At 42.8% G+C, this 22,580-nt stretch overlaps 1 protein-coding gene across 2 annotated transcripts in view; it reads left to right on the top strand.

Annotated features, from left to right (window-relative positions):
- The window catches only part of il6st (interleukin 6 cytokine family signal transduce), a 98,810-nt gene extending 82,682 nt beyond the window's left edge, over positions 1–16,128 (top strand). For both annotated transcript variants that reach the window (XM_084326478.1, XM_084326477.1), the window contains 4 exons: positions 7,003–7,143; positions 9,899–9,995; positions 12,576–12,657; positions 14,448–16,128. In XM_084326478.1, the coding sequence (XP_084182604.1) occupies positions 7,003–7,143; positions 9,899–9,995; positions 12,576–12,657; positions 14,448–15,077 (950 nt within the window). In that variant the 3' untranslated portion in view covers positions 15,078–16,128. The remainder of the gene's footprint in view (positions 1–7,002; positions 7,144–9,898; positions 9,996–12,575; positions 12,658–14,447) is intronic.
- Positions 16,129–22,580: the final 6,452 nt, after the last annotated feature.

The following is a 22,580-nucleotide window of genomic DNA, read 5'->3' as shown; positions in this document are numbered from 1 at the left end:
AGAGCAGGGGTGGCCAACCAGTCAGAGACTAAGAGCCACAAAAAAATGACTGTGGTACCACAAAGAGCCACACCATATACCAGCGTTTCTCAACCTTTTTTTTCAGTCACGGCACCCTTCATGTGTTTATAGGTCTCACCCTCTGGCCTCTGAAGTTGCTAATGTCTTTTTTATTTGGGCCTCACAGGGTTAAAAGTACCCTGTGAGACCCACGGTTGCAAAATTACAAAATCACTTTTAGCCATTTAAAAAAATAATGTTTATTTAAAAAATGTTAAAGGGGAACTATTTTACTATTTCTTTCACTATTTGGGCACTTTTACACAATTCCTGTGAGTCTATGGAACACCTAGGTTTTTTTCAAAAAAAATGCATTGTTTTGTATTTCTAATCAAGTACTAAAAACCGCATTTTTCTACCTCAAGATCTTAAGCCGTTTTTAGGCTGGGCTCCAACCACTGTGTGGCCTGGTGCCAACTGCCACATCAACTGCCACATTATTATGCAGCTGAGAAATCTCTGACATCACAGATATGCACATTTTCAGATGACTCAGTTCAGTGAGGGTGAATATTGTGAGAGGAGAATTGGAAGAATTCGCCAATATGAGAATTAGAGACATATATCCTATTAATATAAGTCCACATAGCTAAGAAACAATGGTAAACACTGAAAAAAGCCATTTATAAGATAGTTCCCCTTTAAGCACATGTATAGTCAATTGGTCCTGTTGTTCAGCCTCACAATGCTATTTGATAGTAAATGTGTTTATATGTCCCACCCTCTGGCCTCTGAAGTTGCTAATTTCTTTTTAATTTGGGCCTCACAGGGTTAACCTCTTAAGCCCGAGATATACAGTAAAAGTGTATATTTTCAGCATTATGTTTGTTTACCAATTATTTTAACTGTTATTAGTGAAATATAAGATTATAGAAATCTCAGGGCATTGAGTCGGAAACCGGCGCATATTGACAGGAGGAAGTGGCACAGCCAAAAGTGAGTGTAGTCTTTTGAAGGAAGAGACTCGGGGCTTTCAAATTTAGAAAAACTACCCTACCCAGCTCACACCAGCCCCTGTCAATCATCTGACTTCTGGATTTACTTTTTAATTTCTCTTATTTTTTGGGATTATCTCCCACAAACCTGAACGTTATTGCCATAAAACAGAACGCAGTTAGTTTCTTTACCTTTCTGTGAACGTCTTGCAAAAAACGGTGTTGCAATATGATGAAGAATGGTGGAGAAATTTACATTATAAAAAAGATGGCAGAATTCAGTACTGTATCTACAAAACCTTCTGTTTAATCATCTTCCCTTTATTCATTTGCTTAGATTTTTCAGGTCTGGTCAATTTTAGCATGGTGTTATTTACAGTCAAAGATCATTTTTTTTTTAAATAGAATTGATATTCTCCTTTGGTTCATTACAATTTACTCAAGCCTAGTAACAGACACACTATTTCTGACACTGATCCATATATGTCCCTAGATTCAGATACCAAGAACATGCAAATGGACCATTTAAAAAAAAATTGTAAATGTTTATTCTACGTCCTTATGGAATGAGTGACATAAAAAAAAAAAAAAGTAAAAAAAGAAATAAAAAAAAATATTTTTTTTTTATTTTTTTTTATTTTTTTTTATTTTTTTTTTTGGATGGAAGAGCCGCACATTGACGGGCAAAGAGCCGCATGCGGCTCGCGAGCCGCGGGTTGGCCACCCCTGGTCTAGAGGAACAGTTAGCAGACCAGTCCCTGATAGAGGAGGTCTAGAGGAACAGTTAGCAGACCAGTCCCTGATAGAGGAGGTCTAGAGGAACAGTTAGCAGACCAGTCCCTGATAGAAGAGGTCTAGAGGAACAGTTAGCAGACCAGTCCCTGATAGAGGAGGTCTAGAGGAACAGTTAGCAGACCAGTCCCTGATAGAGGAGGTCTAGAGGAACAGTTAGCAGACCAGTCCCTGATAGAGGAGGTCTAGAGGAACAGTTAGCAGACCAGTCCCTGATAGAAGAGGTCTAGAGGAACAGTTAGCAGACCAGTCCCTGATAGAAGAGGTCTAGAGGAACAGTTAGCAGACCAGTCCCTGATAGAGGAGGTCTAGAGGAACAGTTAGCAGACCAGTCCCCGATAGAGGAGGTCTAGAGGAACAGTTAGCAGACCAGTCCCTGATAGAGGAGGTCTAGAGGAACAGTTAGCAGACCAGTCCCTGATAGAGGAGGTCTAGAGGAACAGTTAGCAGACCAGTCCCTGATAGAGGAGGTCTAGAGGAACAGTTAGCAGACCAGTCCCTGATAGAGGTCTAGAGGAACAGTTAGCAGACCAGTTCCTGATAGAGGAGGTCTAGAGGAACAGTTAGCAGACCAGTCCCTGATAGAGGAGGTCTAGAGGAACAGTTAGCAGACCAGTTCCTGATAGAAGAGGTCTAGAGGAACAGTTAGCAGACCAGTCCCTGATAGAGGAGGTCTAGAGGAACAGTTAGCAGACCAGTCCCCGATAGAGGAGGTCTAGAGGAACAGTTAGCAGACCAGTCCCTGATAGAGGAGGTCTAGAGGAACAGTTAGCAGACCAGTCCCTGATAGAGGAGGTCTAGAGGAACAGTTAGCAGACCAGTCCCTGATAGAAGAGGTCTAGAGGAACAGTTAGCAGACCAGTCCCTGATAGAGGAGGTCTAGAGGAACAGTTAGCAGACCAGTCCCCGATAGAGGAGGTCTAGAGGAACAGTTAGCAGACCAGTCCCTGATAGAGGAGGTCTAGAGGAACAGTTAGCAGACCAGTCCCTGATAGAGGAGGTCTAGAGGAACAGTTAGCAGACCAGTCCCTGATAGAGGAGGTCTAGAGGAACAGTTAGCAGACCAGTCCCTGATAGAGGAGGTCTAGAGGAACAGTTAGCAGACCAGTTCCTGATAGAGGAGGTCTAGAGGAACAGTTAGCAGACCAGTCCCTGATAGAGGAGGTCTAGAGGAACAGTTAGCAGACCAGTTCCTGATAGAAGAGGTCTAGAGGAACAGTTAGCAGACCAGTCCCTGATAGAGGAGGTCTAGAGGAACAGTTAGCAGACCAGTCCCCGATAGAGGAGGTCTAGAGGAACAGTTAGCAGACCAGTCCCTGATAGAGGAGGTCTAGAGGAACAGTTAGCAGACCAGTCCCTGATAGAGGAGGTCTAGAGGAACAGTTAGCAGACCAGTCCCTGATAGAGGAGGTCTAGAGGAACAGTTAGCAGACCAGTCCCTGATAGAGGAGGTCTAGAGGAACAGTTAGCAGACCAGTTCCTGATAGAGGAGGTCTAGAGGAACAGTTAGCAGACCAGTCCCTGATAGAGGAGGTCTAGAGGAACAGTTAGCAGACCAGTCCCTGATAGAGGAGGTCTAGAGGAACAGTTAGCAGACCAGTTCCTGATAGAAGAGGTCTAGAGGAACAGTTAGCAGACCAGTCCCTGATAGAGGAGGTCTAGAGGAACAGTTAGCAGACCAGTCCCTGATAGAAGAGGTCTAGAGGAACAGTTAGCAGACCAGTCCCTGATAGAGGAGGTCTAGAGGAACAGTTAGCAGACCAGTCCCTGATAGAGGAGGTCTAGAGGAACAGTTAGCAGACCAGTCCCTGATAGAGGAGGTCTAGAGGAACAGTTAGCAGACCAGTCCCTGATAGAGGCGGTCTAGAGGAACAGTTAGCAGACCAGTCCCTGATAGAGGAGGTCTAGAGGAACAGTTAGCAGACCAGTCCCTGATAGAAGAGGTCTAGAGGAACAGTTAGCAGATCAGTCCCTGATAGAGGAGGTCTAGAGGAACAGTTAGCAGACCAGTCCCTGATAGAGGAGGTCTAGAGGAACAGTTAGCAGATCAGTCCCTGATAGAGGAGGTCTAGAGGAACAGTTAGCAGATCAGTCCCTGATAGAGGAGGTCTAGAGGAACAGTTAGCAGACCAGTCCCTGATAGAGGAGGTCTAGAGGAACAGTTAGCAGACCAGTTCCTGATAGAGGAGGTCTAGAGGAACAGTTAGCAGACCAGTCCCTGATAGAAGAGGTCTAGAGGAACAGTTAGCAGACCAGTCCCTGATAGAAGAGGTCTAGAGGAACAGTTAGCAGACCAGTCCCTGATAGAAGAGGTCTAGAGGAACAGTTAGCAGACCAGTCCCTGATAGAAGAGGTCTAGAGGAACAGTTAGCAGACCAGTCCCTGATAGAAGAGGTCTAGAGGAACAGTTAGCAGACCAGTCCCTGATAGAAGAGGTCTAGAGGAACAGTTAGCAGACCAGTCCCTGATAGAAGAGGTCTAGAGGAACAGTTAGCAGACCAGTCCCTGATAGAGGAGGTCTAGAGGAACAGTTAGCAGACCAGTCCCTGATAGAGGAGGTCTAGAGGAACAGTTAGCAGACCAGTTCCTGATAGAGGAGGTCTAGAGGAACAGTTAGCAGACCAGTCCCTGATAGAAGAGGTCTAGAGGAACAGTTAGCAGACCAGTCCCTGATAGAGGAGGTCTAGAGGAACAGTTAGCAGACCAGTCCCTGATAGAGGAGGTCTAGAGGAACAGTTAGCAGACCAGTCCCTGATAGAAGAGGTCTAGAGGAACAGTTAGCAGACCAGTCCCTGATAGAGGAGGTCTAGAGCAGTGGTTCCCAACCTTTTTCCCCCCAGGGACCCCCAAACATCTCTGATGAAATTCGCGGACCCCCTCCTAATAAGATACCATAAAATACTTTTTTTTTTTCATTTTAATAACAAACTGCTTATACACAGGCATATGCATCACAATTAGACCCACTATGCTTCTTTGACTTGTGCCTTCAATCAACAAATCTCATCTTGCACCATATGCATTTCAAAATGTTTGGCCAATATTCAAATGCTGTATTCATCCTCTCAAATCAGGCCCTAATGGTGAACGGTTTGCATTTATGGAACAAATCAATGCAACAAATTAAACTAAATATGAGACAGGAAATTCCAATCAGTAGCAGAGAGAATCTGTCCTAGCTGGGTTTAATACCTTTTTTTGTCATTTTAATAACAAACTGCTTATACACAGGCATATGCATCACAATTAGACCCACTATGCTTCTTTAACTTGTGCCTTCAATCAACAAATCTCATCTTGCACCATATGCATTTCAAAATGTTTGGTCAATATTCAAATCCTGTATTCATCCTCTCAAATCAGTCCCTAATGGTGAACGGTTTGCATTTATGGAACAAATCAATGCAACAAATTAAACTAAATATGAGACAGGAAATTCCAATCAGTAGCAGAGAGAATCTGTCCTAGCTGGGTTTAATACCTTTTTTTTGTCATTTTAATAACAAACTGCTTATACACAGGCATATGCATCATAATTAGACCCACTATGCTTCTTTGACTTGTGCCTTCAATCAACAAATCTAATCTTGCACCATATGTATTTCAAAATGTTGGCCAATATTCAAATCCTGTATTCATCCTCTCAAATCAGGCCCTAATGGTGAACGGTTTGCATTTATGGAACAAATCAATGCAACAAATTAAACTAAATATGAGACAGGAAATTCCAATCAGTAGCAGAGAGAATCTGTCCTAGCTGGGTTTAATACCTTTTTTTTTGTCTTTTTAATAACAAACTGCTTATACACAGGCATATGCATCATAATTAGACCCACTATGCTTCTTTGACTTGTGCCTTCAATCAACAAATCTAATCTTGCACCATATGTATTTCAAAATGTTGGCCAATATTCAAATCCTGTATTCATCCTCTCAAATCAGGCCCTAATGGTGAACGGTTTGCATTTATGTTGAATGAAGTAAGAATCCACTGCAGTAAAAATATCCTCACCTCGAGTGGTGGTAGTAAGGTTGACTGACATGAGAATGTCCTGCTTCAGATCCTCATTTTCAATATATTGCACATAAACGATGAGCACAGCCTCGTCTGCGACAGTTGTAGTTTCATCAAGTTGTATGGCAAATGGACCCTTTCTAAGCTTTTCTGACAGCTGCTGCTCGCAATCACTTGACATCTTATCAATTCGGTCTTTCACTACATTGTTCGAGAGTGGTACTGATTTTAGTTTATCCGCCACCTGTGGGCCGCACAGTTTCTAAACCATTTTGATGCAGGCTGGTTTGATGAGCTGCTTGCCAATATTGTGCGGTTTCTTTGCTTTTGCAATTAAAAGCGAACACTCAAAGGAGGCTTCGGTAGCCTTCTGTAAATCACTGCCACCCCTGCTCCACGCTACTCTAACATCAACAGGCTTGTTCGCCTTGAGAGACTGTTCTTTCCTCCGAAAAAAGTCTGGATCCTTCCCAACGGTTTCTGGGTGCTTAGACGCCTGATGTCTCTTCAGCTTGCTGGGCTTCAGGCTCGAGTTTGCCAACTTTTCTCCACAAATCACACACTAAGGTCGTTTGTCTGGTCCCTCAGTGAAGCCCATGGTGATGTAATTTTCGCGATTGCTGTAGGTCCTAACTTTTTTTGCAGATGAGCTGCCGTCATCTCCTTTTCGTTTGTCACACATTTTCGCCTCTGGCGGCTGACTGCAGACGAGCCGAGAAAGTTAACTAGCGTGCTAGGCTAGCTACAGAAAGTGATACAGTCAACTGATTCGCGTTTTAGCGGCTACCCGGTAGCCTACTGTTAACGTTCAAAAATCATGTCTAGATGTTTATTTATTTATCTTTATTTTTTATTGTAGTGGAGAGACTATTCATGCTTCTGATGATAAAAAAATAAATAAAAATTAAATAAAAAAAATTAAAAAAAAAAAAAAAAAAAACTCAAATCATCTGTGGTCTGGCGGACCCCCTGCACCCCCTGGCGGACCCCCAGGGGGTCCGCGGACCCCAGGTTGGGAATCACTGGTCTAGAGAGTTCATAGTGTAGAAGCAACTCAGAGATGTATTTAGGACCTGACCCGTTAAGTGATTTATAGACGAGTAACAGTATTTTAAAGTCTATTCTAGGAGATTTGTGGTTTATTGATTGAATTCGGGAAGCCAATCTTGTGTATTCACGTCTGTGTCTCTTAATCTGCAGCTATACTGCTGTCGCCCGACACGTCCTCCTACACTCTGGAGCCGCTCACCGGTAACACCAACTACGTGGTCCGGATCATGGCGTCGACCATAGGAGGCTCCTGCAAAGGCACGCCGCTCTCATTCAGCACGTTCAAATATGGTGAGTGTGGTGGTCTGTGTTTCATCAGTAATATGGTGTCGTCTGTTTCATCAGTAATATGGTGTCGTCTGTTTCATCAGTAATATGGTTAGTGTGGTCGTCTGTTTCATCAGTAATATGGTTAGTGTGGTCGTCTGTTTCATCAGTAATATGGTGTCGTCTGTTTCATCAGTAATATGGTGAGTGTGGTCGTCTGTTTCATCAGTAATATGGTGTTGTCTGTTTCATCAGTAATATGGTGTTGTCTGTTTCATCAGTAATATGGTGTCGTCTGTTTCATCAGTAATATGGTGAGTTTGGTCGTCTGTTTCATCAGTAATATGGTGTCGTCTGTTTCATCAGTAATATGGTGTCGTCTGTTTCATCAGTAATATGGTGTCGTCTGTTTCATCAGTAATATGGTGTCGTCTGTTTCATCAGTAATATGGTGTCGTCTGTTTCATCAGTAATATGGTGTCGTATGTTTCATCAGTAATATGGTGAGTGTGGTCGTCTGTTTCATCAGTAATATGGTGAGTGTGGTCGTCTGTTTCATCAGTAATATGGTGTCGTCTGTTTCATCAGTAATATGGTGAGTGTGGTCTGTGTTTCATCAGTAATATGGTGAGTGTGGTCGTCTGTTTCATCAGTAATATGGTGAGTGTGGTCGTCTGTTTCATCAGTAATATGGTGAGTGTGGTCTGTGTTTCATCAGTAATATGGTGAGTGTGGTCTGTGTTTCATCAGTAATATGGTGAGTGTGGTGGTCTGTGTTTCATCAGTAATATGGTGAGTGTGGTGGTCTGTGTTTCATCAGTAATATGGTGAGTGTGGTCTGTGTTTCATCAGTAATATGGTGAGTGGTGGTCTGTGTTTCATCAGTAATATGGTGAGTGTGGTCTGTGTTTCATCAGTAATATGGTGAGTGGTGGTCTGTGTTTCATCAGTAATATGGTGAGTGTGGTCGTCTGTTTCATCAGTGGTGAGTGTGTCCTGCCTGACAACAACTGCCCAGCCTCTCGTGGCATCACTAACTAACTGCTCACCTCCGGCGTTGATGTGTGAGTGAATCTGATGTGGGAAAATAAATAGTTCTATCTGGGAAAATATCCTTACATTGAACATTGAAGACTAGCGAACAGTATCGTCCCCACAAAGACTGTTCCTGGTTTTTCCGAACCAGAAACCGTGGGTCGACAACTCTTATCCGAGTCACCCTGAATGCTGCTTACAACTCGGGCCACGCATCTGGAAATAGGGACGAGTATACGACAGTGGCATAAGGCGGTGAAGGCTGCCAAACGGAGATATGGGAACAGGCTAGAGACACGGATGGATCAGAAGGACACCGGGGGCTTATGGCAGGGACTACATATGTGCCTCCCTCCCTAGTACCATGGACCCATTGCCGTTTGCATACAGGACAAACCTCCAATATTTCTTTTACTGTTTTGTCCAATTGGACAGCCTCCTTATTATTATTTTTTATCTTTTCCTATATTTCTTTTTAGATATATATTCATAGTTTTACCCCCCCCCCCTTTTTTATATAGCTTCTCACTCTTGTAAAGTGTCCTTGAGTCTGAGAAAGGCGCTTCTCTCTATAAATTCAATCTATTATTATTATTAACTCCATCACCCTGAGCATAAATGGGACTAGCATAAATGTGGATGAATGGGACTATCGTAGAGAGGGTGAGCAGTTTCAAGTACCTGGGACTCGGAGTCCACATCACAGAGGACCTGACATGGTCAACACACACAGACACTGTGTTAAAAAAGGTGAAGCAGCGCCTCTTATCACCTGAGACAACTGAGGAAGTTCAGAGTATCAGGGAAGATACTTCAGTCCTTCTACTCCGGGGCTGTGGAGAGCATTCTGACTGGAAATATAACTGCCTGGTTTGGCAACTGCACGGCCCAGGGCAGGAAGGCTCTGCAGAGAGTAGTGCGCTCAGCAGAGCGTACTATGGATATTGCACTACCACCCCTGCAGGACTTATACACCAGGAGGTGCAAATCGAGAGCAAGATAATGAAGGACCCTCACCACCCCAACAACAGTCTGTTTAAGCTGTTGCGGTCAGGCAAGCGCCTACGCATTCATGCGGCAAAAACAGAGAGACTCAGACTCAGCTTCTTCCCCCAGGCCATCAGAACACTGAACACTGATCTCTCCACACACAAGCACACATGAACACACACACACACACACACACACGCTCACACTCACACTCACTCACACACTACACACATCCTCACTCACTCTCACACACCCCACATACAAATACACTACAAAAAAGGTCACTTAAAAAAATAAATGAACTGTACTTTTGTGTAATAGTCCCAACTGTATATTTGTATATTATTGTATATATTACCTTTTATTTCTTACGGTTAGCATTGTATTTTATTCGTATTACTTTGTTTTATCATGTCTATTCTATTTTATTATTTGTATTTTTGCACAATCGAGGCAGGCATTTCACTGCATGTCTCGTGTATGTATGTGACAAATACAACTTTTGAATCTTGAGATACATGTTGTGGTTCTGAATTAAGCCATTAGCCACATAACATAATAGTGTGCTTCTTTATTGGTCTACATCAGAATCTTGTCTTGTTATATGCCTCCCTGATACGTCGACTAACAAAAAACTGTTGTCCACAAATAAACAGCAACGTTATACCCTGCTACTGCCTCTGACAACACAGGGAAGGTGTTCAGTTAATACTGTATTCAATAAAACCCTTTACATGTTGGTTGTGTCTTGCAGCTCCAGGGCAGATCGAGGGCATTGTGGTTGGAGTTTGCATCGGCTTCCTGTTCCTGGTGATGCTCACGATGTTCCTCTGCATCTACAAAAAAGACTTGTAGGTTTTACAAGCAAAGAGATGCTTTCATCAAATACATAATGTCTAATGGATATAAGGTGTTCCCTGCAAATACCTTTTTATTTAATTATCTAACAAATCAAATAACTAAAGATGTAAACTTGAAATACCCATTCAATGACAAGCTAGTACCATCTTCTGGAAGAGGAAATGCTTGTGAACTAGGACAGATATATTGTGCATTTTAGTGTTTGATTTTCGTTTTTAATTTAGTATTTAGAAATCGTTAAAAACACATACAGACACTGGTCATAAAAGGAACTTCCAACGGGTCATAGCAGCATCATGTGAATTCAGTGTTTCACCTGCTGTGTCATGTTCAAAAGTTTCTTATTCTGATTGAATACAGGTTGGTTACCTGCTAGTGGAGCGGTCAGTCTTAACCAACCACAGCTAAACTAACGCACAATGTGATACTAGCTCATTTGAAATCCCGCGACATAATTGTGTTTAAATTGGAGCGGCTGGGTAGCGTAGAGGTCTAAAATAAATATGAATAACTATCTATATAGTATAAAATGAACATAGGCATGAAATAAGCACACAGATTGACAGAATATAAAACAATCCATAAATTGCAGACATAAGAATAAGTATAAAAGACAATAAAAGTAGTGTATGGACAAATCCACATTGGAATACAGGTACAGAGCAAATACTGTCTACAACTAATCCAATACAGGAGCAGAGTAGAAACAGTACAGAATAAAAATAAACACACGGTATAAAAGGACAAATGCTAAGGTTGATATCAACATCCCCTAAAGTGCATATCATAGTAAAGTACATAATGCATAGAGGCACAATTTACAGTAAAAGTGCATACTATAATCAAAGTGTGTGATGCGCAGACACACAGAAACAGCACTTCCACAACCTGACTAGTAACACACCAAAATAAAATACCGTACTTTTCGCACTATAAGCCGCATCTGACTATAAGCCGCAGCAGCTAAATTGAATGATATGTACATATATAAGCCGCACTGGACTATAAGCCGCATGTGTTTTTAATGTTTAATTACCATAATGTAAGGAGTGGAGCCTGCGGCTTAATTTGACTCGACACGGGAAACCTCACCCGGCCCGGACACGGAAAGGATTGACAGATTGATTGCTCTTTCTCGATTCTGTGGTGCCGTTCTTATATTGAGCTTTAAGTTCCCACCTCTACAGAGAATGACTCCCACCTCTACAGAGAATGACTCCCATTGGGACACAATACTGTCGGACAAATAACAAGAATTAACTAATTTACAAGTTGTATTAAGTTTAGCAAATAAGGGAACAGATCAATAACATTTCAATGCAGTAAAAAAAGCAATATTTCGATTTTCGGGTTTTGTCCACATATAAGCCGCACCGTTATATAAGCCGCAGGGTCGAAAAATGGGGGGAAAAGCCGCGGCTTATAGTCCGAAAAGTACGGTAGGATAATATACAAATCTAGCCTTTGTTATTCAGGCTGCGCACAGCACTGGGGAAGAAACTCTTAGTAAACCGAGAGGTACATTTACATTTACATTTAGTCATTTAGCTGACGCTTTTATCCAAAGCGACTTACAAGTTCTGTGCGACAAGACAGCAAGAAGGGTATAACTCTATCAGCTGAGTAACAATGTTCATCAAAGTGTTGCGTGTTACAGTGTAGGTTAGTTTATTAGGACAAGTGCATGACATTAAGGTTAGTCGGGGTTAGATTTTTTTTTTTTTTTTTTTTTTTTTTTTATCATTTCAGATAATGGTTGAAGAAGTGAGTCTTTAGTCGACGGCGAAAGATTGGACGGGATTCGGCTGTCCTAACTGGGATGGGTAGTTCATTCCACCATTGTGGGGCAAGGACTGAGAATAGGCGGCTTCTCTTTGATGACCCTCCGGGAGCTTGGATAGGAGTAGATCTGAGGCGGCCAGAAGATGCAGAGCGTAGGGGTCTTGAGGGTGTGTAGTGAGGTAGAGCCTGTGATAGAGCGGTAGCGTCTGCCTGACGTGAAGGGGACAAAGAGGCCTGCGGCTGGGTGACATGAGGGGTCGTTGATAATGCCAGAGGCACGGGAAAGCAGCCTGGCACCATAGATCTCTTCTAGAGCTGGCAGACTAACCCAGATTGTCTTGCGTGCGAGACGCACAATATTCTGTTCAGAGATTTCTTCTCCTGGTCTGTAATGTTACCAAACCATACAGTACAGGAGGAAGTAAGGACGCTCTCAATCACACAGCGATAGAAGTTGTGTAGAATCACCCTGTTATTAGTGAACTCTTTCAGTTTCCTAAGAAAGAAAAGACGTTGCTGGGACTTTTTAACAATGGTTCTGGTATTGGAGTGCCAGCTCAGGTCATTTGAAATAGTGACCCCAAGAAATTTAAAACTGCTCACCATCTCCATGTAGACTATCACAATGCGCGCAATGACCACAAAGGGAATTTGTATAACGACTAAATGTTTAAATTGGTTTCCATCTCTAGAAGCGCCGTCCAGTTTGAATAAGGCAATCCGATACCCCTTGGGTGCGTGTTGCGCATGATGCTGGTAGATATTTCTAACAGCCGATTAATCTGCAGGATCAAGAAGAACTTCTGGCCTCAGATCCCAGACCCTGGCAACAGCAGTATTGGAGCCTGGTCTCCTGATTCGCCCTCGAAGGTAAGATCACTGCTGCTCTCAAATGACAACATTTAAAATGAGTCACATGACCAGTAGACGTGCTGTTAGCCACACGATATGTGTTGTCATTACACAACAAACACTACCATCCATTTTGTTTGCTTAAAACATACATTTCAGCCAATCACTTGCACTAGCCGTAAGATGCAGTTGTAGGTTAATCAGTGTAGTGTCATTGGCATCAGCTGCTTCCAAAGTCCTTGTTTGTACACATAAAGTATGTACATCATACTACATACTGTTCATGGAGTGCAGTATGCGTGACATACAACACGCTTGGAAGGACGTGGCCATTCATAACATCAGAAGAAGAAAACGGTTCACTCACAGCTGTTTCCACTTGCTAGCTAAAAACACACAAATGATGCTTCAGTGACCAGCTTTATTTATTTTTTTTTCTACCTTTGTTTGAGAAATTCTCGCTGGCCTGGAACTGTAATTAACACAGGAAATTACCTGCCGCCAAGAAATGTTGGATTGAAACGATCATGTAGCACTTCTTACTGCAAATGTTGCTCCTTTTTAGTATTCATACAAATCTCTTTTACATAATAATTACAGATCACATACTGAAAACGACATACAACGTAGTATGGAGAATTTGGAAGCAGCAATTGTGTATATCCTGTTTGGGTTTATTTCTCCACATCTTACTATGCACATTTCTACACATCTTATGCACTGTGCCTCTAGACTCATCTACCTCTTATGCACTGTGCCTCTAGACTCATCTACCTCTTATGCACTGTGCCTCTAGACTCATCTACCTCTTATGCACTGTGCCTCTAGACTCATCTACCTCTTATGCACTGTGCCTCCTAGACTCATCTACCTCTTATGCACTGTGCCTCTAGACTCATCTACCTCTTATGCACTGTGCCTCTAGACTCATCTACCTCTTATGCACTGTGCCTCTAGACTCATCTACCTCTTATGCACTGTGCCTCTAGACTCATCTACCTCTTATGCACTGTGCCTCTAGACTCATCTACCTCTTATGCACTGTGCCTCTAGACTCATCTACCTCTTATGCACTGTGCCTCTAGACTCATCTACCTCTTATGCACTGTGCCTCTAGACTCATCTACCTCTTATGCACTGTGCCTCCTAGACTCATCTACCTCTTATCCACTGTGCCTCTAGACTCATCTACCTCTTATGCACTGTGCCTCTAGACTCATCTAACTACCTCTTATGCACTGTGCCTCTAGACTCATCTACCTCTTATGCACTGTGCCTCCTAGACTCATCTACCTCTTATCCACTGTGCCTCTAGACTCATCTACCTCTTATGCACTGTGCCTCTAGACTCATCTAACTACCTCTTATGCCGCCTAGACTCGCCACATCTACACCGATTTATTTGATTGTTTTATTGCACTATTGCATTATTTTACTCTGTCTATTCTATTTGACCCCTTTATCATTGTGTTGTCAGATTTGTCCTAGTATCAGTGATCATCAAACCTTAACAAAGAGGCCTATTAAGATGTTAGATCCTAATATGAAAATCTAATATGTGATTTAATGTTCTATGTCTTACCTCGACTTGGTCTGTTTTGCTGCGGTCTATTTTATACTTATTTTATGTCTGCACTTTTTCGCCAATTGTGATTTTTATGTGCTCATTTTATGCCTTTTAAAATGTTTTAACTGCTTTGAAGCACTTTGCGCTGCAATTCTCGTATGAAAGGCGCTCTACAAATAAAGTTCATTATTATTATTATCATTTCTCCTCAACTCCAACACGCCTCCTCTCCCCCCTGCAGGCCGACACGCCCAAGGAGAACGCCATGGCCGACGTCAGCGTGGTGGAGGTGGACGCGTTCGACGGCAAGTCCGTGTTCGAGGAGGACAAGGCCGGCCTGCCGCTGAAGAAGGACAAGTACCTGTCGGAGGAGCACAGCAGCGGCATCGGGGGCTCGTCCTGCATGTCCTCGCCGCGCCAGAGCGTCTCCGACAGCGACGAGGGCGGCGACTCCGGCCAGACCACCGGCAGCACCGTGCAGTACTCCTCCGTGGTGGCGGCGCCCAGCGGCTACAAGGGCCAGACGCCCGGCTGCCAGCCCCAGCAGCAGCAGCACACGTTCGCCCGCTCCGAGTCCACGCAGCCCCTGCTGGACTCGGAGGAGAACCCCGAGGCGGAGGGTGGTGGCGGGCGCGCGCACCGGTTTCCCCCCTGCAAGCCGTACTTCGGACGCTCGCCGGGCGGCGGGGACGCCTGCGACTCCACGGAGCTCAGCCGGCTGGAGGCGGAGGAGGGGGAGGGGGAGGGGGGCGGGGCCCCGGCCAGGTTCTGCCCCCTGGAGGAGGACTCTCGGCAGGCCACGCCCCCGGAGGAGGGCCGCTCCCCCTCCTCCAGCTACAGGCCCCAGCTGAGTGGCTACAGGCCGCAGTAGAGGGAGGACTCTGGACTCCATGGACCTTTTTATTTGCTGTAAATCCAGTGCCTTTTTGTTCATTTCATTTCTAAACACTTCAGAGTTCAAAGTGTTGACATGGTAAAAGTGTCTATTACTTTTGCACTATCAAATATGGTATGGACACGCCCTCTTGCTTTCATATCGTGCTCCTTGATGTACAGTGTGGTTTTTTCATTTGTAGCCTTAGTCTTGCCATTTGATACCATAGTGGTGATGTGGACGACATAGCCTGGACGAGGCAAACTAGCCACTTTTTATTAGGGATGTTCGATATTGGCTTTTTTACCGATATACCGATATTGTCCCACTCTTAATTTCCGATACCGATATATGCAGGGTTTCCCCCCCCAAAAAACAGAATAATTTCAGGTAATTAACATTTCATATCTCTTGTCGTGGAATTAACACAACATTATGCATACTTTTGACAATAAATTAAATAAGAATTTGTTCTTACTTGCTTGCCTGGGTAAATAAAGGTTAAATAAATGAAAACAAATATATACAGATAATTTCCGATATTACATTTTAATGCCAATATCGGTAGGCCGATAATATCGGACATCCCTACTTTTTATCATCACAGTAGGATAACTGTATATATACATATATATAATGCACATGAATGTAATCACAATATTTAGCCAATTATGACAGCAATATCGTTGCAACCTAGTATTTCAGTAGAATTTTTTTATTGGCATCGACGATGGTAAGAGTGATGGACCTTGCAAGTAGGGATGGGCATAGATATATATTTTTTAATTGTATTATAAATAAATAAGTCCATTTGTTTGTGCGAATACCATTTTGTCATTTTGTAAAAAAATATATATATATTTTCCCTTGTTTTTACTGGCACCTACATTGTGTAGTAGTGTATTGAGAGGGGTCCCTATTAACTGTTCTGTTACCCCACTCAACGGCATGCTGGGTAGGGATGGGTACCTTTCACATTTGAATCGATACCGGTACCCAACGGTACCTTTTTTCGGTACTTTAATTTTTTTTTTTTTTTTTTTTTTCATGTCAACGTTCACACGCACAATATATGCTTACCTAGGATTTGACTTGATTCAACAACAAAGCAGTCGGAGCAATGACAAGCCGAAAACTGTCGAAATTTAATTTACCTACCTCAGTCGTAAAAAAAAATCCAAACTTCAAATAACTACAATTTCGACAGTTTTCGGCTTGTCATTGCTCCGACTGCTTTGTTGTTGAATCAAGTCAAATCCTAGGTAAGCATATATTGTGCGTGTGAACGTTGACATGAAAAGAAAAAAGTAAAAAAAAAAAGTAAAAAAAAAAATTAATAAACATTTTTTTTTTTTATTTTTTTTTAAATTTTTTTTTCGGTTTCTCACTTGATTCGCTACTCGGTAGTACCGACGTGTTTCGGTTCGGTACCTCAAAAGTACCGAATTCGGTACCCATCCCTAATGCTGGGTACAGCTCGCTAGCTAGCCAGGTGCCATAACAGTCTGTTTCAGATAGGAGAACAGAAAAGAAAGAGAGACCGGAGTTGTTACATGGTAGCAACGTTTTGTACGTTTGCCAAGTTGTTTCACTAAGTTCACACATTTCAAGCATCAGTGATGTAACTTTCATGAATTAATGCTTTTGTTCCTGGAAATACGCTAGCTTGGTCCGCTAGTGTGTCCGCTAGTGTGTTAGCAATGACGGCAGACGGCTAGCTCGCTTGTTGGATTATCTCACGTTCACTATCAAGTAAAAACTAAATCGTATGTTTGCGTGATTAGTTCTCTGAAATAGTACTTCTGTGAGTTTTGCCCATTCCTACTTGCAAGTATCACGCAGAATTGACATCTGTGTTGCTGAACATTGAATGAGTGAGCTTATCAGGAGGATGTTCTATGTAAATTCAGCCATTGTCAGAACTGTCAAGACTCATGTCGCTGAGGAAGTAATGTTCCACTTTGAGTTTGTATGAAGACTTGAGAAAGTTTTATGTTAAAATGTTATTCTCCAAGTAATCAATAGATGGGACATCCTGAAATTAGAAAAAAAAACTAAACAAAAAAGATTTTTTTTTTTTTTTTTATAAACATAACTAAATTAAAACTTTATTAATTTCACAATTGACAATGATTTAATGCAAAAAATATATATGCTAACTGGTGGCATTCATTATTTTGTTACTGATGTTTTATTGTTGACTTTTCATTGATACTGACAGTGACACTTTTATTTGACTGTTTTGAGAGTTCCTCCAAGCCGCCTCTCTCTGGGAGGGGTTGGGTTTCCTGTTTCAGAAACATAATGTTATGTTGATAAATTGTTACTTTAGTTGTTTTGAGATTATTAACACTACTTTCCATCTATCATGTATATTTTGCTGCATGCCAACATAAGGTAAGAATTGCTTTTTTGGAGCATGAATGTAAATGTTCAACATGATAAAATATTAAATAAACAAATGAAAATGCCCTAAGAATGTGAATGGTGGTGTCTACAAATAATACATTTCATGTTTATTGGGCCTTAAGCAGGGTAGTGGTGATATTCCTTGTCTATTAAATGTAATGAACTGAATAGTTCTGTATTAGTACAGTAGCTGTTGAATTATTCCCGTTACTGAAATAGGCATGTTTTTAGTCAATTGAGATTTGGTCCTTGTTGAATTAAAAATGGACCATGGTGGTGACTGTGGTGAAAATAAATGAATACCATATATTCCACCTCTCGCCTGTGTGATGTCAAATCTGGAGCTGGAAACGGTGAATGATTTGCCTCAGTCAAGCTGCAAGTCGGCAAATTCCAAACCTCCCCCAAAGCCAAACTTAAATCTGCAATAACCATTTTCTGACCACTATAGGGCAGCATGTGCCATTTGTAAACACGGCTTTCTCCCAAAAGGAAATCCTTTGTTTCACCAAAGTGACTTCTAAATACATCACATAGCATCAACACTGCCTTGATCATCTGGTAATCGGAAGGTTCCCGTTCGATTCCAGCTCCTAACCGACATCCTGTCGAAATGGCCTTGAGCAAGACACTTAACCCCCTAACTGCTCCCGATGAGCAGGTTGGCACCTTGTAATTTGTCAGTCAGTTGTTGCTCCTGTGAGTCACGTCTGCCTCGTCTGCCACTGAAGTTGTTTTTTCACTCATTTTAAATCCACTGATCGGAAGTGAACTTGGCAGTTTTAATAGCATTTTACCAGTTATTACAGCTGTTTGTTTTCTTGCACATTCTTGCTTGCTCTCTTTTTAAACTGCACTTTGTTTCCTGCTCCCTGTGCCCCCGCTGATACCTGCCCCCGATGGTGTGGTATTGTCAGGGGGCTTAGGACCGGCGTGCCACGCTTGGATAAGCCGCTCGCATCGCTCCTTTGCCCGGAAATTATGTGTCATCCTGACAAAAAGCAGATGCCGAGGGGTCATTTGGCTCGGAGAGTGACGGAGTGGGCCGACGAGGCGTACATCGTCATGGCACAGAGCGCAATAACAAGCTGTAGCCCTATTTCGCCTAAAGGTACATGCCTAAGTAAATGGAAGATTGCTCCACTTCTGCAAGGTCAATTTGCATGTTCTTGGTATCTAGGGACCTCAGGGTATGTATTTCCAGTGTCAGAAATATTGTGTCTGTTACTAGGCTTGAGTAAATTGTAATGAAGAAAAGGAGAATATAAATTATGATTTATTTTTGCATCTGTGCCGGTGAATAACACCATGTTACAATTGTGCCGTAACCGAGGTCGCTCACTGAGCTCATTCACCACCTTATTGAGATCAAGTGTAAAAAAATCTAAGGAAATTAATAAAGGGAAGATGAGTAAACAGAAGGATTTGTAGATACAGTAATAAATGATAATCGATTTTAATTATGAATTCATATTTGACCTTGAACTTGACCTTGACCTTATTATGGCCAAATCATACATCCATGCATAGGGAAAATGCTCCTCTTTCCAATGGCAGGGTTGAATCTGGATTTAGTAATTTCCTTGCGGTTTTGCGATAATTAGCATTTTTTCGATAAATTCGTATTTCCGATATATCGTATAAAACATCGGTAAAAATGAAAATATACAGTTTGACTACTGTTTTTGATAGGGTTATGGTCTTTACTCTTGGCTACAAAAAAAATAACATTAACCTCTTAACACTTTGAGTGCCAGCAACGTGTTTTGTCGTTAGTTCATGCCGCCAGTTGAGTGCCGGCAACGCTATATAGCGTTTGTTTGTCGTATTTTTTTTTATTGGTGATTTTTATTCATATTTCATCAATCGAGCCTCAGGTTAGTGTTGCAGACTCTCTCTGAGCTCAATTGGGAAGATACCGCCCCCTATCGTCTCTCCCTGTGTAACTGCACCCCATTACTTTAGACTGAGGGGGGGGGGGGGCGGGCCAGTTTCCTCATTTTATTTTTCCGTCGAGCCAACTGAAGAATCCATTGTGATCGCCGGCCCGGAAAACGCGTGGATTATGTATTTACAGTACCCAACGATGAATCAATAAACGCGATCAATATTTGGAATGGCGATCAGGAATTGGAATAATCTTTTTGGATAACATCTGATCTGAGGTAAGGAATTTATTTTACCAGTCTTAATAATCAGAGCTTTTTTCACAGATATATGAATGAATGAATGAATGAAAACTGTATTTAACAGATTGCAGAATGGGTACAATACAGTACGGCTCAATACATACAATTGTTAAGGGGATGCAGACCTGAGAAAGACGTTTGTCTTGTTTCCATCAGGGTCCCCCATTTTCAATTCATAGACATTTATGACATACACAACATACATGACATTTATGGCATAGGGACATATAGGTATTTAGTACTGATACATTTGTGACATAAACGGTATTCAAATATACAGTACTGTTACCCCTAGATCCTGACAGAGTATATACATATGATGGGGAGGGGACTGTACATTAGGAGGGGGTGGGTGGGTGGGAGAGAAATATACATACGGCGGGGAGGGAATATATACATGCGGTGGGGAGGAGACTGTCTATTAGGAGGTGGTGGGGGTTTTGGGCATTTACGGTGGCCAGTTTCGAATTGCAGCCTCCCGTAGGTGCTCTTTAAGAGCGGTTTTGAATGTGGGTAGTGATTCACATTCCTTTACAGCTTTGGGTAGGGCGTTCCACATTGTTGTGGCATAATTGCGAAACGTGTTTAGTCCCTTGTTTGAGCCAAATCTGGGTTTTACATGATTTGTTGAGCTTCCTCTGGTGTAGTGGTTGTGGTATTCACTGACCTTTGGGAAGTATTTTGACATGTACATGGGTACCTTGGTCGTGTAGTGTATCTTGTAGACCAGGCCCATTGCAAGTTGCTGTACTCTGTCGTCTACTCTAAGCCATCCTAGGTTGTCAAAGTGGGCAGGGGTGAGGTGGGTTCTAGGGTTCAGGTCAAGTAGTAGTCTGACCAGTTTGTTTTGTGATGTTTGTAATTTTGTTTTAAGCGCCTTTGAGGTGCTATATCAACGTGTCCCATATGTGTGTGTGTGTGTGTGTGCTCGCTGATCAGGAAATGAAAGAATAGATATTTCAGCCCGCTTCTATAGCGTGCATAAGTACACATATACTATCTCTCATTCATGCGGTCCTTCAGTGCTATGATATTTTCTGAATCCCGATTGAAATTCTTCTAAAATGTTGAGTAATAATACACTTTATTTGTATAGCACCTTTCATACAGAAACTGCAGCTCAAATTGCTTCACAACAGAAAAAAGATAAAAAGGCATAAAATGAGCACATTAAGTGCAGACATTTAAAATCACAGTTTTTAGAGGAAGAGGATGAGTAGGAAGAGGACAAGGTGGAGGAGGAAGAGGACAAGGAGGAGCAGCACACGGAGAAGGACAAAGAGGACAGAGAGGAGGAGGAAGAGGACAGGGAGGAACAGGAGAAGGAGAAAGAGGACAGAGAGGAGGAGGAAGAGGACAGGGAGGAACAGGAGAAGGAGAAAGAGGACAGGGAGGAGGAAGAGGACAGGGAGGAGGAAGAGGACAGGGAGGAGGAAGAGGACAGGGAGGATGAAGAGGACAGGGAGGAGGAAGAGGACAGGGAGGAGGAAGAGGACAGGGAGGAACAGGAGAAGGAGAAAGAGGACAGGGAGGAGGAGGAAGAGGACAGGGAGGAGGAGGACAGGGAGGAGGAGGAAGAGGACAGGGAGGAGGAAGAGGACAGGGAGGAGGAAGAGGACAGGGAGGAGGAGGAAGAGGACAGGGAGGAGGAAGAGGACAGGGAGGAGGAGGAAGAGGACAGGGAGGAGGAAGAGGACAGGGAGGAGGAAGAGGACAGGGAGGAACAGGAGAAAGAGGCCAACGAGGAGCAGGGCAAGGAGGAGATAGAGGACAGGGTGCGAAGGCAGGATGCAGACTAGTTGTTTTGTTATCTCTTTAATTTCATCCCATTTTGGGTAAATAAATACTGTAACGTTTGGGCTTTTGCTCTCACTTGGGAGTAAAAGCTGTGGCGTTATCCTGGAGTATTTCACCGTGTTCTCTCTTCTAAATGGTCCTGATTGCTCTAATTAACGCCTGCTGTGTGTGCTGTCTCATTGTCAGTTGTTCACTGAACCGTTACCGTGAGTCCACCGTTGTGAGTTAGTCTTATCGCTCCTTGCCAGGGGAGGACAAGTACACTCGTTATTGTTACTGTTTATCGTGTCACTTGCATTCACTGTTGAAAGTTTAGTGTATATAATTATGTTTGTATACATCTCCGTCGTTTGACATGTATGCCAAAGAACGTGTTTTGAAGACCGAGTTCTCTTCACTTTGCTTTCCCTGTTTTGTTAACCTGAGATACAAATAATAAATAATAATAATAAATCAAATTTATATAGCGCCTTTCATAGAACCCAAGGTCGCTTTACAATCGGGACAAAAAATAGGGCAAGTAAGGTAGGGGGGGAGGGGGAAGAGGGGATGAGGGAAAGTAGGGGATAATGGACCTAATTTAATCTAAAACTAACTGATGGGGAAAGCCTTGGTGAAGAGGTGTGTTTTTAGAGCGGATTTGAAGGTGTCCAGGGTTGGGGCGTTGCGGATTTCGGGGGGGAGAGAGTTCCAGAGGGTAGGGGACGCCACGCTGAAGGCTCTGTCCCCAAAAGTCCGTAACCTGGTGCGAGGGATGGAGAGGAGACCTAGATCAGAGGATCGTAGGTTCCGGGATGGAGTGTACTGGTCGTCGTTTGCTGATGCTGTTCGTTACAAACATTAAAGCAACAAGTTTCTTGTTTTGAAGATCAACACCTGTCCTTCGTCCTATCTGTTCGCTTCTGCACCTGGGTCCAACACACCGACCCAACTCGTAACAAAATACACTGTTATTAATAATAATAACAAAATATAAAAAAAAAAAAAAAACAGCAGGGGGTATAGGACAGTGACAGAGGTTATAGTGAATATGCGAGTGTGAACAGATGGGTTTTCAGTTGTGATTTGAATGATGAGAGTGAGTCGGACTGTCGGATATGTTGGG

Source organism: Notolepis coatsorum (genome assembly GCF_963971535.1).
Source record: "Notolepis coatsorum genome assembly, chromosome: 12".
Lineage (NCBI taxonomy): Eukaryota > Metazoa > Chordata > Actinopteri > Aulopiformes > Paralepididae > Notolepis > Notolepis coatsorum.
The sequence above is the reverse complement of the archived record's forward strand: the minus strand, read 5'-3'. Positions and strand labels throughout refer to the sequence as shown.